At 39.8% G+C, this 19,093-nt stretch overlaps 1 protein-coding gene across 2 annotated transcripts; it reads right to left on the reverse strand.

Annotated features, from left to right (window-relative positions):
* Positions 1–69: 69 nt before the first annotated feature.
* On the reverse strand, positions 70–5,755 carry LOC112255305 (cytochrome P450 26B1). 2 transcript variants are annotated; one of them, XM_024428319.2, is made up of 7 exons: positions 5,540–5,755; positions 4,691–4,945; positions 4,005–4,229; positions 3,369–3,644; positions 2,833–2,988; positions 2,171–2,614; positions 70–1,726 (listed from the first exon to the last, which is right to left on the reverse strand). In XM_024428319.2, the coding sequence occupies exons 2-7, from the start codon at positions 4,892–4,894 to the stop codon at positions 1,379–1,381; spliced, it is 1,653 nt and encodes a 550-aa protein (XP_024284087.1). In that variant the 5' UTR covers positions 4,895–4,945; positions 5,540–5,755; the 3' UTR covers positions 70–1,378. The 2 variants fall into 2 exon arrangements, with proteins under 2 accessions (XP_024284087.1, XP_042180444.1); XM_042324510.1 differs by having other exon boundaries at positions 5,530–5,755.
* Positions 5,756–19,093: the final 13,338 nt, after the last annotated feature.

The following is a 19,093-nucleotide window of genomic DNA, read 5'->3' on the forward strand; positions in this document are numbered from 1 at the left end:
TTGGTTATGGAATTTAATGTTATGAGTTGGTGAATGAAAACAGACCCAATTAAGAATACGACTTTACACTTTACGCTAACAATTGACTATATTTCGGCATATCCAATTAAAAACATACAATATGTCATGAAAGATTGAATAGGCTTATACTGTGATAATACTGGCACACTTTCAAATGTCATATGATTAAAACCTTAACCTTAACTATTTTATCTATGAACAAGTTCATATTTTTCTTTTAATAGAACGGGAATCTATTCATTGTGGTTAACATGATGGCAAAAATGGCACATTTTGTCATGGTAGAATTTCCTATCCAATGGCAAAAATACACCTTTTTGCAATTTAATCTTTACATCGTTCTATAGATAATACGAGCAATACACACAAAAATACACATATTGAATCAATAGGACAAATACTGTATATACACACTCCGTAAAGGAGAAAAAGTGCTATCTCCTTCCATGAATCCATCTTAACCGGGTCATTTCACAGCGCTTCCATCATGCTTCAAAATCAACAAGCGATTATTTATAAAGATGACACATGTAATAATAATAATAATAATAATTGGTTATATTCTCTAGGTAACGTTATATAATTGCATGTCGATGTATAGCCTCTAAATAATCGAATAAAAGCTCTAGGCCTATATGCTTTTGTTTTAACGGTCTAAGCTTTACATTAGTTAACGTCTTATGATATCTAAATCACTAGGTCTATTCATAATTATTCCATCTTAACACAGACTTAGCCGAAATGTTCTATAAATAAAGCTTATTTGTACTGCTTCATTGTATACACACAACTTTATACACACACATAGCCTACTGTTGGCCTATATGTTGGCCTATATCTCATTTATATCTACTCACATAGGCCTACTGCACATAAACACATACATTTTGAAGGTATTTCTAAATGTTTTTCGCGGAGACCAAGTGCAAGATCTGTAAGACAGTTTCGCATTATAGACGGACATTAATAGACGCACATCCTGAGCACAGATAATGTTTGTTCTGAGAAGAAAGCCCTACTCGTCCATTATATACTGCATTAGGGTGCTTAAAAATTATATATCATCTTTCGATTTGCTATGTTATAAAGTGAGCGCCCGGATGTCCTTGAACAATAGCAAAAGTTTCCCGTCACCTTTCCCAGTGGGTGAAAAAAGGCGATCTTGGCGATAAACAGGTCATCGAAGGTCACTGGCACCATGCCTTGCTTCCACTCTTCAATGACCACCATTTCCACGATATTCGGAACGAAGAGGAAAGGTTTCTTGACTATGTATTCTGATTTAATAACTTAATATTGTAATTGCGAAAAGTTCACGAGCTTAATGTCTTTAATAACACAATTACTTATCTAAACTCTATCGGAGTAGGCTATCGTAATTGAAATGCACATGCAGTCCATTGACGGGATGGACTATTGGCACCGTCTGCATCTTGGGGAATGTATCCGTGGCGAGGGTCCATTTGCACGTGCCAATCACCTCAACGGCCAGGGTTTTTAATATCATTTGGGCAAGTTCCTTTCCGACACAACTCCTTATTCCGCCACCAAATGGAACGTAATTAAAGCGCCCAGTCTTGCTCTCTTCACGCTCGGAACCGAAGCGGTCTGGGTCGAAGATCTCAGGGCTCTGGAACACTGCAGCTGTCTCATGTGTGTCTCGGATGCTGTACATCACACTCCATCCTTTAGGAATCTGGTAGCCCTTGGAAGAAGAGAGACAAAACAAAAATTCAAACTTCAACACAATCCTGACAAGATAAAAAGTCGCTATTGGCAAGTGAAAACCTCTTTATGGTCAGATTTAATGCTCTTTGACTTTCTGAAATGTTAAGGCAGTATCATCTGTATCTCACAACATATCACATAGACGATAAACATAAATCAATTGTAATTTAATCAGTATTAATCAAGTTTTAATAACCCGACTAGAATAGATCTCATTGTACCCAATTAAAATACTAAAATAGCGTTGTATATGCTTTCGAATAATGGTTTATGTTCTAGCCAGTTGAGGGACTAATTTCCCGACGTCACAGTAGATCGAATGTATCATAATGGTGTGTGGCCTGTTCATGGGGTTTTTCTAAGGTCAGCTTCCATAGTGCGCTTCCGCCGTGCTCAAGAAGCTCGCGTATGATATACTTACGTCCAATTCGAATGTTTGCAGCACCGTCCTGTATCCTCCAGATACTGGCGGGAGAAATCGCAGCACCTCCTTGACGACACAGTCAATGTAACGGAGCTGGCTCAGTTTCTCCATAGTTAAGCAAGGAATATGAGACCGAGAACACGGTGCCTCTTCGTTTTCATCCGGTGCGCAATGAAAAGTCCGGTTCCCATTCATCAAGGGGGTGGTCTCTGCGTCTAGAGGCCGATGTTCCCCTTGTTCGACCGCAAGAGGACATTTCAGACCATTTTCTTTGCTGGAGCAGCTGTGGGCGCTGTGTGCGTCGTAGCCGAGACCCTCTGACTCCAGCTCTATCTGGGCTTTCTCCACCACAGCGGGGTGCCGCAGGAGCTGAAGAATAAGCGAAGTGGAAGCACTGGCCGTAGTTGAGTGAGCAGCAAATATTAACTCCACGGCGGTTTCCTAGACACCAGAGACAGAACACAATTAACCTTTTATTTAGGCTACAATATTGGGCATTTGCTTTGGTGATCCAAAGTAAATAATTGATGCTTTCAAAATACTAGGCTATAAACTTCCAAATAAGACTATACAATGGAAAATGTGGGATGTTGTGTATTACAGTTATATAGCCAAAGCAGAATGGATAAACTGGGCTGTTTTTTAAAACTATAATTTACCTTCAACTCCTGCATGCTCAGTTCATGTCCGTTTTCCTTGGCACTGCTCAACATGTAATCGAAAGCGTCATAGTACTCCTCAGACTGTTGTTTCTGCATTTTCTCCTCTATGATTTTCTGCATGCACGTATGTAGGATTTCCCTGGCTTTAATTCCCTGAGAAGAAAACATAAATCAGCATAGTCTTATCGATATTTAGCTGCCTTGATGAGATATTTCCATCCAGTGTTTGACGTTCTATTTTATGTATAATTGCCCATTTGGTTGTAATAATACATTTGGATGTGCAAGTTTTTGGTTTTCCATGCAAGTTATTAAGTAAAGCAAAATAGTTCGTCATGCTACACCATACAATATGACTTAGGCTACAATTGTTTTTTGATAACATGTAAAGATATTGATAATACATAAGAGTTATAATTTCGGGGTTATAATTTCTCTGCATTAACCAAACCGTTTAACAATGATTAAAACATAAATAACATATGCGAATAATTTTACAGCATTATAACATTGTTGGCTGTAGGCTTACTCACTTTGCGGAGGCCACTCATAGGTGCGTCAATTGGTAATGAGAAGAGGTTGTTCATGAGTTGCTCAAAGATCTTAGAAAGGTATACTATGCGTTTTTCCTCCATCTTCAGTCCCAACAAGACTCTGACTGCAATGCGAAATGTGAGAGATTTGGCTGCGACGTAAACATCCACTGGGCCAGGCTCCGAGCACCACTTTGCAATTTCAGACTTGACAATATCTTGCAAGCGGGGTAGGTAAGTCTCCAAGGCCCCGCGGCTAAACACTTTTGCTAAGATCTTAAAGGAAAGGAAAGCATAATAAAAAGTTATCACCTGGTTGGTACAAGGTACTCCAGACAACAATTGAATAATACTTGAGACGAAATTAATTCTCCCTATACTTATATATTTATTACCTATGCTCTATGTAAAAACTCAATAACAACAGGAGGAAATTAAATGCATATTTTATTGCCTTGATTTCTCTCTGGCAAGTAATAGGCCTATTCTGCATTTCCTTTGAAGATGCGTTCAGTTTGCAGGCCTAGAAGATGACCATGCCTCACCAAGTTGTCTCCGGCAGACTATACGCTTATGAGACATGTTGATGTAATCGATTTTACTAATCGTTTTTACTAATCTTCTTTTCATCCTTACTTTTCTCTTCTTCTTGTGCAGCTCTCCGATAGAGTTGACCAGGGTGTTTGGTCCCAGGATAATGCGGGTGCTCTGGGGCCACTGCGTGCAGACCAAGTTGTGTTCTCCTAGTAAGATTTTACGGATGTTTTCTGCACCAGTTACCCTGATAACAGGCTTTCCTAAAAGGTGAGTTTTAAAAACGTTGCCATGCTTCTCTCTCCTGGAGATGTGGAAGTTGGATCCCTGTCATAAAACACAAACACACACAAAAGCTTTATAAAGGGGTGTTAATTTCACGTGTACTATAGAGGGCGCGTAGCCTTATGGCTATACCCGTGCCTCTTCGTTTACGCCCAGTCTGGAAGCAGAATACATTCCTACAGGAAAGCGGTGTGGAAGTGAAGTGAAAACGTCTGTTTTCACCGCAAGAATGAATTACATGCGCTCATCAAGTCCACACATGTATAGTTCCATGGACACATTATCTAGGCCTACTGAACTGAGATCCAATATTTTTTTTAAATAAGTTGCTTATTGTCTTTTTGTTTACATCATCTTTTAATTACACTAATTGCATGAGATAAAGCAACTTTTTTTTAACACAAACCAAATTCTTTAGCTCAACACATGCATGGTGACATATGTCGCGTAAAGGCCGATAGCCTATCTTAGAACGCTAGTAAAAAACGCAACACTCCTCATACCTGAAAGAGCCAGTGGAAAGTTTCTCCCACCAGCGGCCAGCCCATGGACCCATTGGGTAGCGGGAACTTGCACTCCTTGTCCCGCATAATGGTCCACCTGAAAGTCCACAGTTGCCTGGAGACGGCAAGCAGGATCAGGGCGGAGAGCACAGACATGAGCGCTGTGAGCAGCGCTGACAAGTGACTGAGCTCCAGAAGGAACATTTCCAAACATCCACGTGCTACTGTGCAAACTCTGACGCGTGCTTCTTTTCTCTGTCCAGGAGAGAGAAAACATTTCATTGGAAACAAACAAAAAAACGTTCATAGAGCTTTTAGGTTGAAATTGTTTCTAATGCAACTTATTTCACTTGTAAGATGTCAGACACATCTTTATATGGCAAGCCTGGTTTCTGATAATTATGCAGAATAAATTGTTGAAATAAGCTTAACGAAATTAAATAGGCTAAACGATACTATATCTACTGGAACTCTCCTTCATTCCGCCTCCATTTACTTCCCCTTGAATGAATAGAAACGGACAAGTATTCCAAAAAACTTTTACAGGTTACATGCGCCGGCTTGTCTATTTATGTGCGTTTATACAGTCCAGGGGGCTCAATAACCCCAAGGCGTCCCGCGTTTACAGTGCATGGTAGGTAATAAATCAGACAAAAGTGGGGGGATAAATTCACATGGATTGAAATACAGTACAGTTGGCCAACGCATCCAAGGCGGATGCTGACTAAGAATAATAGTCTATACCTTTAAAAAAGTAGCCTAGATTAAAAGTGTTTGAAGCGTGAGAAAACACCAAAACACCACAGAAAACAACTCGAATATTGAAGAAGGGGATGTACCTCGTCTTACCTCGTCTTAAATGTAGAACCAAGTCGCTGACAGCAGCGAGAAACTCCAAACGTTTTCCTCCACAATGTATGGTTCGCACTGCGCTTTATAAATATTGGAACACTACATGTTCCACCTTCGCTGATGACGTATAACGTTGTTTTGAATATCTAAAGAGCTTGACACATCGCCAGGATTGGAGAAAAGTTTGTGATCATATAGCATTCGGAGATTGAGTGAGCGCGAGCGGGGCGTCTTTGAAAGAGCGTGTAGGGTATGTGGATCGAATGGCAGTGGATTGAGGAGACAGGTAACCAACCAATCGCTGAAATCCCTCAGTTTGACTGACTCTTCAGTTCACATAGACCAGTCTTCAATAGGTATGGACATGGTGCAATGCCTCTGTATTGCCTGCGTGAAAAATAATAGATTTAGGCCAACACATTAACAATAACCTGAACAAGTTGTCATACTTTCAAGATGAATTAAACTTGCAAAATCATATAACTATTTATCCGAGAAAAAATATTAATCTAAAAACTTAATCTAACCAAATCTAGGTTTCGGGATGATTTATCCTGTAAATTTACGCAGTTGAATTTCTTCATATTTAATGGTCAAATCACAGACTAAACGTGTTAATTTAAAGGCACAATTGACCATTTTAGATACTATATATAAAAAGTCAAAATAAATGTCAATATAAGACACATTAACTTTCCATAAAAACTTCGGAGAACGCTTTAGGCGCGGTTGAGTTAACATTCTTCTGATTATAAATGGGTTTCCTCTCATATTCACTGTTGATGAGTGATGGCTGGGTGGAAGCGTTCCCCAGAGATGCCGATCACCCGGTTACCTCAGTTCTTCCAGGTGTGTTCCTTTTCCATTCATGGAAAAGAAGGAACACCTGTTGCACAGTTTGGATTGGAGGCCAAATTCTCCACCTGAATGGTAAAACAAAGTATTTCAATACAAGAGGGTAGCCTAATGTCTCATCATTTTAATTGCAAATATTTGTATCTAGTGAAAGAAATCGAAAAAAAGGATAAATGATGACATTATAAAATAGATAAATGCGTTGCAAAAAAGTATGTCTTGTGTTTTTTATTGTGAGATGAAAATTGTGATTTTATCTTCAGGGGGATTTTAAGTATAATTTCAGACTTTGGCCTCACATTGTAAACAGTTAATTATCCAACGTTGTCACTCTCTACGGTAATTTGGTGTGTTATGACCCATTCAAGCTAAATCTATATGGCTGATGAACATGTTTGGACACTTTTTTGTATAGCCAACAAGGGTCACGTAATTTTCACCATTAGGACCTGTTAAGTACCAATAAACTATTAACAGTTAGCCTTAATAACGGATGTTGTAACAGTTATATTAACCATTTCCCAATGTTTCTCATAAGCCTGTTACACACCCTATGTGGAGGGCACCAGTAGAAGGATGCACTATTAATACATTTTCATTGAGTCTTCTATGGCGAAAGCTATGTCATAGTGCGTATGTGCCCCTTAAAGTGTTGCTGACAACGTTTTAACTACTTTGCAGATATATAAATAAAATGACAATAATAATATCAGTCAAAAATATAACATTCCCAGTTTATGCAAAAAACGACTTTATTACTGGTTTTAAAAATAGGTTCTCTTTGACTCAAAATTCCATGACATAGAGTAAGACTAATTAATTGAAATTGTGAAATTATGGCCTGGGGTGTCATTTTAAATGTTTTGTATTTCCATGGAAATGTCCTGCCGTCCACTATAGGGCAACGCTAGCACCTTTTACCATCTATTTGTCTCAAGGTTGGGGTTGAGGGTGCTATGGCTCTGATGATCACAGGTTTAATCCCAATGCCAGGCACTTGTTTTAACCCTATCATAAACCTTAACCCTTACCTTAACAATTTTGAATTAATACCTAACCTTAACCGTTAGTTAGCTTCGGTTCGTTTTGGTTTAACTGTTGCACGGTTTGACTCACAGCTAACATATGGGAAAATAATGTATGTCATAATTAAAATGGCAACACAGTCCATACTCTACACTGTAAAAAGGGTAATTTAACCAATTGCTTAATCAGCGTTGTTCTGTGAGTTGAGTGGCCTCATTATCATATTTCCCAGTATGCTCTATTGCTGGTTTATTTTTCTTATAATTGTTTGTTTCAATACCTGTGTTTTTGCATGCACATTGATTGGTTGTATAATCTTATCCTACACAAACATTAATAACATTTTTCAAAACTAATCCAACTTGTTAGTAGTTGGACTTTTTACAGTTTATATGATTTGGGTGATCTCAATAGTCAATCTTTCCTACCCCAGCTGTCATTCTCAAAGCAGGTTGCGAGTGATTAAAAGTTCAAATTGTTGGATATCCTTTCACATCACTTTGCAAGCCAGCAAAATGTGATTTGCAGGCTTGATGTTGCCTGTAAACCAGGAGTTTCAGACCACTGCCTTAGGTGTAACTAAGCACTCCAAGAAAGGCCTTATGATACATGTAATGTATTGTCATAAAGAGTTACATTTTACACTGGGAAATATGCAAATAAGGTAGAATCAATTCTCAAGTTGAATTGTATGTTCACTCAACCTAAAATTCTAAGTTTAGCGGACGTACAATTCAACCTAATAACATGTTTGTTCCGTTATATACCCAAATGTTGAGCAAACTCACAATCCTATTGTAGCTGGTTGCTTTACAATTGTACATTAAATCAACATATACAGTGGGGCAAAAAAGTATTTAGTCAGCCACCAATTGTGCAAGTTCTCCCACTTAAAAAGATGAGAGAGGCCTTTCATTTTCATCATAGGTACACTTCAACTATGACAGACAAAATGAGAAGAAAAAAATCCAGAAAATCACATTGTAGTAGTTTTTATGAATTTATTTGCAAATTATGGTGGAAAATAAGTATTTGGTCACCTACAAACAAGCAAGATTTCTGGCTCTCACAGACCTGTAACTTCTTCTTTATTTGGATTTTTTTCTCTCATTTTGTCTGTCATAGTTGAAGTGTACCTATGATGAAAATTACAGGCCTCTCTCATCTTTTTACGTGGGGAGAACTTGCACAATTGGTGGCTGACTAAATACTTTTTTGCCCCACTGTATATTTTTTACAGTGTACAGACAGCACCACAGACGGCCCCACCCGCCACAATTAAAACGGCCAGCCATGTCATATTTCTGTTGCTGCAGTTACTGTGAGGGAATATGATTCTTCTGAGCTTGTGATGGACTCGGCTTTGACCTCCTTTCATCTCTCAGTGGAGATTTTACTACCACTGCTTCGTACCCTCTCTTCCCTCAGTGGGCGTTTGGTCATGGATCAGCTTGCGTTTGAAATGCTACAGAGGATTCACACATATTATAGCCTTCCTCATCATGTTGGGTTGTAGTGATTACCTGCCCATAACCTAGCCCACACCCTCCTCCTGCTCTGATGTTGATGAAACTCCTGCAAGTCTGCATGCAATGTCACAACAGGGATGTCATTATGCTGTGTGTGATCATAGGTCTTCACAGAGAAGGGGGTCAGTGAAGTGACAACAGGCTTGTCATGGTAATAACAGCATGACCAGGTCATGGCTACTGTGTAATGTAATCAGCATGCTAAGCCACACAGTGGCGTTTGACATATGATTCATACTTCCAGCTTAATGCTTAATGCTGCCTCTGCATGGAAAGTCCCAAAGTGATTGAGAGGCGAGTCCCATCCCTGTGCCCCCTGGTGCCCTATGCACTACAGTGGGCTACTGCTCTATCAGAGAGATATGTGGAGGAGCCCCCCCCCCCCCGAGTGGGAGGCAGCAGGTAAACAGACAGGGCTTGCCAGTAGTTATTTGGATTTAGACTAATCTCTCCCATGGGGCAGAATACTTGCCAGAGACCCAGCAGCAGCTCCCCTCCCCTCCTCTCCTCTCACTGCCACTATAACCGAGCTGTCATACGACTCCACTACTAAAGCCAGGTCAGAGGTCTGTTCACTGATTGATTTGATAACTAAGTCAATCTTTACATAATGATGGCATCACATATCAACTTATTGGGATGGAAACCACTTCCCATGATTGACTTAGTTATCAAATCCATCAGTGAACAGACCTCCGCCCTGGCTTTAGTAGGAGTCAAAATGGTGAAAGAAAATAAATAGTGAGGCAAGGTGGGCCTGCTAGACAAGCAAATCTCTGCAGTGTCTTGAGAGAAAGCTCTAACAGCGATCAGTGTAGTCACTGTGACCCAGTCTCACTTTGAAGTGTGAGAGACAACAACTCAGGCAACTCAGGGGAAGGGAGGGTGGGGGAGAGAGAGTGGGGGTAGAGACATTCCCTTGTCTAGATATTTACCAAATGCCATTATTAATTTTAACAGCCGAGACAGGGAATACCAAAGCAGAAGCTGTCAGCTATTGCTGTGGGAGACAAGTAGGAACTTGTTAGACATGTGGAGGGAGCTTTTCATCCAGACAAGAACACAACACTCAATATTAGGATGACAAATGAATGTGTAAAATAAATGTTTAACCACCAACATCATCTCAAAAGGGGATTTAAAAAAACAATATTTGATTCCTTACCATAGTTTATAAGGCTATTACAATGATCGTTATTGTTCTTTTACATTTTTTTTTCAATAGTTCATTTTCATCTAATGATGATTATGCCCCAACACAAAAAGATGTCAAGAATAAATTATACTTTATATTATTTCTACCAACATAACATCAGAGTATGGTTAATAAATGACAATTGCATGACATTTGTGTGTTTTTTGTTATGGAAAAGAGTTGAAGAAGCAGCTAAATGAAAAGTGATGCAAGGGCAGTCCACAGAGAAGAAGACAGTGCAATGTAAACACTGAGGGAAAGAAAGTGAACTATGCCACCTATTACCCTGGAGGTATTGTGGTATGGGTCTGCAACCTTCACTTTGACATGAGAACAGAACACTGTCATGGACTCATAGTTAGAGATCATCAGATTTTATTTTAACAACTGTAAAACACATTTGTGACCCGGAGGATGCCTGTGGTAGCAAAAGTACTTATAAAACGCCTTGAATTAATTTGCTAAACACTGCTCTGAAAACTTTGGGTCAAGAGGGGGAGTATTTGATAGAAATGTTATTTGGAAGAACTTGTCCTGACACCAATCTTTTGGTCAATTCTTCAAGAAACTGGAGTTGTAGGGGAGTTGAGGTAAATTTCCAATCCCCTTTGAGCATTGCAAAATTGGAGGTTATGATTCGTGGTGTAAACATTAATAGACGATATGGTGAATAAAAAAAGGCAGCTATTTCTGTCAATCTCATTAACAGTGCAAAAGGAAACAGTTGACCCCATCCTTTTCCTATATTCTTCTGTTGCTATATTAAACATGCTCTGGGACACATGTCAAGCTTATTCCATGGAGGTCCACGTTTTATCTGGGTTTTGCTCCTCCCTTGTACTTGATTGATGAATTAAGGTCACTGATTTAGTTCGGAACTTCCCTCACCTGGTTGTTTAGGTCTTATTAATTGGACACAAATTGAAAGGATAAACCAATAACCAGCAGACACTCAGCCCTCTATGGAATGAGTTTGACACCCCTGCCCTAGTACCGTCAAATTTTTATCTGGACCTCGAAGCCAGTTTAACTTTTATTGACTGACTGATTTAGACCTGATTTAGACTGATTTAGACCTGGGACACCTGGTGGGTGCAATTAGTTATCAGGTAGAACAGAAAACAAGCACTACTCTGGACCACGTAGGGTAAGATTTGAATACTCTTGCTCTAGGATATGTAATTCAAATTTCGATGCTTATTACCAAAACTTATTTGATCGTTAAATACACACACACACACACACACACACACACACACACACACACACACACACACACACACACACACACACACACACACACACACACACACACACACACACACACACACACACACACACACACGGACAAATTCTCTCGAATGGAGCTTTTTAATTAAAATGTGTTCATCAGGTTAGACAGAGTGAGAATAAGTTCAAAGATAAAGAGAATGTGCTTTCATTTGGAGGATTGTGTATGTCAAGTCACATAATAAATGCAATTTCACAGATGCCTTTACCCTAATCAACTGAGAATCATTTGTGCATACATTTGTTATATGGGTGGCCCCAGCAGGAATCAAACCCACAACACTTGTCATTGCAAGCATCCACTCTACCGACTGAGCCACTTAGGTTGGAGTCATTAAAACTAGTTTTTCATCCACTCCACAAATTTCTCGTTAACAAACTATAGTTTTGGCAAGTCTGTTAGGACATCTACTTTGTGCATGACACAAGTAATTTTTCTATCAATTGGTTACATACAGATTATTTCACTTCGAATTCACTGTATCACAATTCCAGTGGGTCAGAAGTTTACATACACCAAATTGACTGTGCCTTTAAACAGATTGGAAAATTACAGAAAATGATGTCATGGCTTTAGAAGCTTCTGATAGGCTAATTGACATCATTTGAGTCATTTGGAGGTGTACCTGTGGATTTATTTCAAGGCCTACCTTCAAACTCAGTGCCTCTTTGCTTGACATCATGGGAAAATCAAAAGAAATCAGATCTCAGAGAAAAATAGTAGACCGCCACAAGTCTGGTTCATCCTTGGGAGCAATTTCCAAACGCCTGAAGGTACCACGTTCATCTGTACAAACAATAGTACCCAAGTATAAACACCATGGGACCACGCAGCCTTCATACCGCTCAGGAAGGAGACGCGTTCTGTCTCCTAGAGATGAACGTACTTTGGTGCGAAAAGTGCAAATCAATCCCAAAACAGATGCTGGAGGAAACAGGTACAAAAGTAGCTATATCAACAGTAAAACAAGTCCTATATCGACATAACCTGAAAGGCCGTTCAGCAAGGAATAAGCCACTGCTCCAAAACCGCCATAAAAAAAGCCAGACTACATTTGCAACTGCACATGGGAACAAAGATTGTAATTTTTGGAGAAATGTCCTCTGGTCTGATGAAACAAAAAATAAAACTGTTTGGCCATAATGACCATTGTTATGTTTGGAGGAAAAATGGGGAGGCTTGCAAGCTGAAGAACACCATCCCAACCTTGAAGCACGGGGGTGGCAGCATCATGTTGTGGGGGTGCTTTACTGCAGGAGGGACTGGTGCACTTCACAAAATAGATGGCAACATGAGGAAGGAAATTATGTTGATATATTGAAGCAACAAGGAAATGATTAATTATGTTGATATATTGAAGCAACATCTCAAGACATCCCTCAGGAAGTTAAAGCTTGGTCGCAAATGGGTCTTCCAAATGGACAATGACCCCAAGCATACTTCCAAAGTTGTGGCAAAATGACCTAAAGACAACAAAGTCAAGGTATTGGAGTGGCCATCACAAAGATCTGACCTCAATCCTATAGAACATTTGTGGGCAGAACTGAAAAAGCATGTGCGAGCAAGGAGGCCTACAAACCTGACTCAGTTACACCAGCTCTGTCAGGAGGAATGGGCCAAAATTCACCCAACTTATTGTGGGAAGCTTGTGGAAAGCTACTCAAAACATTTCACCCAAGTTAAACAATTTAAAGGCAATGCTGCCAAATACTAATTGAGTGTATGTAAACTTCTGGCCCACGGGGAATGTGATGAGAGAAATAAAAGCTGAAATAAATAATTCTCTATACTTTTATTTTGACATTTCACATTCTTAAAATAAAGTGGTGATCCTAACTGACCTAAGACAGGGAGTTTTTACTAATATTAAATGTCAGGAATTGTGGAAAAACTGAGTTTAAATGTATTTGGCTAAGGTGTATGTAAGCTTTCGACTTCAACTGTATATATACAGTGGGGCAAAAAAGTATTTAGTCAGCCACCAATTGTGCAAGTTCTCCCACTTAAAAAGATGAGAGAGGCCTTTCATTTTCATCATAGGTACACCTCAACTATGACAGACAAAATGAGAAGAAAAAAATCCAGAAAATCACATTGTAGTATTTTTTATGAATTTATTTGCAAATTATGGTGGAAAATAAGTATTTGGTCAATAACAAAAGTTTATCTCAATACTTTGTTAAATACCCTTTGTTGGAAATGACAGAGGTCAAACGTTTTCTGTAAGTCTTCACGAGGTTTTCACACACTGTTGCTGGTATTTTGGCCCATTCCTCCATGCAGATGGTGACCAAATACTTATTTTCCACCATAATTTGCAAATAAATTCATTAAAATCCTACAATGTGATTTTCTGGATTTTTTCATCATAGGTACACTTCAACTAGGACAGACAAAATGAGAAAAACAAATACAGAAAATCACATTGTAGGATTTTTAATGAATTTATTTGCAAATTATGGTGGAAAATAAGTATTTGGTCACCTACAAACAAGCAAGACTTCTGGCTCTCACAGACCTGTAACTTCTTCTTTAAGAGGCTCCTCTGTCCTCCACTTGTTACCTGTATTAATGGCACCTGTTTGAACTTGTTATCAGTATAAAAGACACCTGTCCACAACCTCAAACAGTCACACTCCAAACTCCACTATGGCCAAGACAAAAGAGCCGTCAAAGGACACCAGAAACAAAATTGTAGACCTGCACCAGGCTGGGAAGACTGAATCTGCAATAGGTAAGCTGCTTGGTTTGAAGAAATCAACTGTGGGAGCAATTATTAGGAAATGGAAGACATACAAGATCACTGATAATCTCCCTCGATCTGGGGCTACACGCATGATCTCACCCTGTGGGGTCAAAATGATCCCAAGAACGGTGAGCAAAAATCCCAAAACCACACGGGGGGACCTAGTGAATGACCTGCAGAGAGCTGGGACCAAAGTAACACAGCCTACCATCAGTAACACACTACACCGCCAGGGACTCAAATCCTGCAGTGCCAGACGTGTCCCCCTGCTTAAGCCAGTACATGTCCAGGCCCGTCTGAAGTTTGCTAGAGAGCATTTGGATGATCCAGAAGAAGATTGTGAGAATGTCATATGGTCAGATGAAACCAAAATATAACTTTTTGGTAAAAACTCAACTTGTCGTTTTTGGAGGACAAAGAATGCTGAGTTGCATCCAAAGAACACCATACCTACGGTGAAGCATGGGAGTGGAAACATCATCATGCTTTGGGGTTGTTTTTCTGCAAAGGGACCAGGACGACTGATCCGTGTAAAGGAAAGAATGAATGGGGCCATGTATCGTGAGATTTTGAGTGAAAACCTCCTTCCATCAGCAAGGGCATTGATGATGAAACGTGGCTGGGTCTTTCAGCATGATAATGACCCCAAACACACCGCCCGGGCAACGAAGGAGTGGCTTCGTAAGAAGCATTTCAAGGTCCTGGAGTGGCCTAGCCAGTCTCCAGATCTCAACCCCATAGAAAATCTTTGGAGGGAGTTGAAAGTCCGTGTTGCCCAGCAACAGCCCCAAAACATCACTGCTCTAGAGGAGATCTGCATGGAGGAATGGGCCGAACTACCAGCAACAGTGTGTGAAAACCTTGTGAAGACATACAGAAATCGTTTGACCTCTGTCATTGCCAACAAAGGGTATATAACAAAGTATTGAGATAAACTTTTGTTGTTGACCAAATACTTATTTTCCACCATAATTTGCAAATAAATTCATAAAAAATACTACAATGTGATTTTCTGGATTTTTTTTCTCATTTTGTCTGTCATAGTTGAAGTGTACCTATGATGAAAATTACAGGCCTCTCTCATCTTTGTAAGTGGGAGAACTTGCACAATTGGTGGCTGACTAAATACTTTTTTGCCCCACTGTATATATATATATATGTATGTATATATACATATATATATGGTCTGTTATGTATTTGTATATATATATATATATATATGTGTTGGTTATGTATTTGTATGTTGTATATATGTGTAGGTTGGTTATGTATTTGTGGTAACACTAAATGGTGATAGACATTATGTTTGTGTTATGGAATGCTTGTGTTCACCATGGCAACCTTTGTGTTAGCGTATTGTTACGACATAGGGCTTGAGTTGGCTTTCAGTCAATATGGCCTAAAAAGCAGGTACAATATGGCCTACATATGAGGTAAAATATAGCCTAAAAAACATATAGGTGGATATCTCCTGTAATCCAGTGTAAAAGGTCAGAACAGATTGTTTTGTAAATATAAGTTCTAAAGTAACATAAGATAAGGAATTGCCTACTGCAGTTGATAAAACAGTTGCCTATGTGAGTATCAAATTCTCCCTTTGAAATAGTAGTCTGGTTTTCTGTGAGCTTTGCTTTCCACGTTCGTTCTTGTTCTTCTGCAAATGTAATGGGATTTGTTATCTAAATAATGAAGTATCCATTGAATCCAATCCAATCCAAAGACATATTTTTGGTGTTACTATAAGATAATTTCGACCTAGTGAACTCGGAGTAAATTTAGTGGTCCTGCAGTCAGTTTGAAGAGGAAACAGTGGAGGTTATTCTATAGCGCTCTGTCCTGAAATCTAACACTTCTCAATCAACATCCGCAAGCTGTCGATCAGGGAAACTTTCAGCTAGAGAAAAAGAAAGTTGTTGACATTCCAAAAACAACCACCCTGAGTGAGAAAAGAGCTGCAAGTCAGAGTTGACAGGATACAATACATATCCTAAAAAAGGTTAAAAGGCTTCCACATGTCAACATTGATTTAAATGTTAGTTCCAGAATTAAACATTTAAAGTTTATGAGGTGGAGATGAAGAAGATTGACAATATGTTCAGCTTGGTCAGATGGACTAAATGTATCAAAGTAAACATACATCCTAGACACTAAAATTAGTATGGTTACATAAGACAGAAGGTTATTTAAGGTAAACATGACAAGAGGTTGGACGCGAACGCCTAGCATGCCAAAGGTTGTGTGTTCGCATCTCATCATGGACAAGTTTAGCATTTTAGCAACTACTTACTACTTTTTAAAATCTACATTGCAACTACTTAGCATGTTAGCAAACCCTAACCTTAACCCTTTAACCTAGCTCAAAACCCTAACCTTAACCCCTAACCCTAACCCCTAGCCTAGCTAACATTAGCCACCTACCTAATGTTGGCGTTAGCCACCTAGCTAACATTAGTGACAACAAATTGGAATTCGTAATATAGCATACATTTTCCAAATTCGTAACAAATTGTACAAATTGCAATTCGTAACACATTATACAAATTGCAATTCTTAAAATATATGAAATGAATTGTAATTCGTAACATATCATATGAATTGGATGATGGGCATCCACAAATTAATAGCATACGAAATATAACATTGCATACTAATTGGAGTGTCCTAGATTTACATTTACTATGTTACATCTACCCCTGAGTCCAGGTTGACATGTTTCACAGTAAGTTCTGTTCGTGGCTCAGATTCTCAAACATAAGTGATTGTCACAGGCTCAAAACAAACTGAAAGACAATGTTCAGCATAACACGTTGGCCAAAACAGCGGGGAAATGCAACAATTTGAAACCTGAGACATTACTGACCAAATATCCTGGCCTCATTAGGTCAATTACAAATAATAAAGGAGACTCCATTTGACAGACACGTGTTAGGGATCATTGGGAGGGGAGCCATATTCTTGATAAGATAACGGTTGTAGAGATAAGCGGTCTCGGTTTTTAACCAGGCTTAGGATTCAGGAGATTCTCTCCATCTCACTGATCCTGTCTGTTAGGTACCGTCTCTCATCGCACACAGTGCTCCCCCTCCTTCCTCCCTGTGTCTCCCCACCACATCGCTTTGATTTGCAGACCCTTTCCCCTCGTCTGAGCAGCTACCTGTCATCAGCTCGTCCCTGGGGGAGTAGTGGAAAGGGATGGGTGTGTGGCTGACCCCCAGGGCAGAGCCAGGGTTAGGGGGTAACGCCTGACTACCGGACCCCATTTCCTTATCTTTCATGGGCCCCGTAGTGAGCAGACCAGGGTATCGAATTTGGGCCGAGGTGCAGTGTCATGACCTCAGCGGAGGTGCTCCTTGAACAAGGGCCACTGTTCCTCCTTTAGAAAGGGGGCCTGTTTCTGACAAACGGTGGTAAAAGTTCAACATTTAAGACCTTTCCTCCACTCGTACAATATTTTTTGTTCAGCCCTGATGAACATATTGCATCATTGAGGACAGATGTGTGACAACATTAGAAAAGATCAAGATCCCATTGAAAAAATTAAGATCAATCTCCCACAAAAACAAATACCACATAGTCTAATAATCCATTTATAGTTAGCTATAGCTATTGAAGTTGAACAATCAGTTGAATTTAAGTCACATTCTCTCTTGACAACGGGAGGATTGACAATACACAGTTTCAACATTGTATGCACATACCATTAAAAATCGTCACCTATGAGGGCAGTTCGGAGAGAGTTGATAGTCAGTTTTCTGGGCTGTTTGAGGAATGTTCCACAGACAGGTCTCTCTCACAGAGCAGGAAATACAGATGACATCTGTCAGACAGGCCAGCTAACTATGTCGTTTGAGAAGCTGCAACCGGATCCCTTCCCTTGTTTTTGGCACTTTTAATCAAGAGTCTTGTATGACATGTCAGACAGTGTCACAGAGTGTGGCTGTTTGAGCAGGATAAATATCTTCCAGACATATCTACTTATCTACTTTATATCTACTTATCTACTTTATTATATGCTATTAGATCTTATAATGCTAGAATTACTGCCTGAATTATTATATTAGTAATGAATAACTCTCTGGCATTTACAATGTGTTTTAATGGTTGCAATTGTGCATGTATTTTGTTGGAATTTCATTGCCTCGGACGACAATGGTGTCTGATAACGACTGAACACAAAGAAGAGGAGAAGGGTGGCGTGGCGTTTTAAGTGTGATGCAGCGGCAGGCTTTCTTTCCTGAGGGTTCAAACTCTCGGGAGGAAAGGTTGGTTCCCAACCTCGGTGACAATGAGTGTTGGAAGATGTGTAATGTTTACGTTTTAAGTGAATCAACAATAAGAAGGAAGTCCTTTTATTAAAAGGAAGAGTGGGCATTAGGCTCAGAAGCCGCTGTCTGTGAAACCCATTACCTGTGAAAAGTCCACCTGAGGCAGCGATTAAGAGGCCAGTCGTGGCTCAGCACAAAACAGACACACACATAGGAGAGGAAAGAGGAGGACAATGGCAGAAAAGGCATCTTCAATTGATGAGCCTCTTTCAAAAGGGGTGTCTTCCCAAAAAGCCATAATCCATTAAGTCCCCCACCAGCATTTTTTCTCTCTCTCTCTCTCTCTCTCTCTCTCTCTCTCTCTCTCTCTCTCTCTCTCTCTCTCTCTCTCTCTCTCTCTCTCTCTCTCTCACAGACAAAGGCGGATAAAGGACAGAGACTGGTGGGAGTGACAGGACCTGGAGAGTGGCCTGCAGTGTGTCAAGTTGTGGTGTCATTGTTGGTGGGAATTGATCCTTGTCACAGGTCCTGTTCTGGCAGGTCAGTACAATCACTTCTACAAAGAAAGGGGAGAGAGATATGAAGGAATGAGATGGTGTTGTTGGCCATGAGATCTTTCATTTGGGTTTGAATCTTTAGTTTTG

This window comes from Oncorhynchus tshawytscha, linkage group LG01 (assembly GCF_018296145.1).
Source record: "Oncorhynchus tshawytscha isolate Ot180627B linkage group LG01, Otsh_v2.0, whole genome shotgun sequence".
In the NCBI taxonomy this organism is placed as follows: domain Eukaryota; kingdom Metazoa; phylum Chordata; class Actinopteri; order Salmoniformes; family Salmonidae; genus Oncorhynchus; species Oncorhynchus tshawytscha.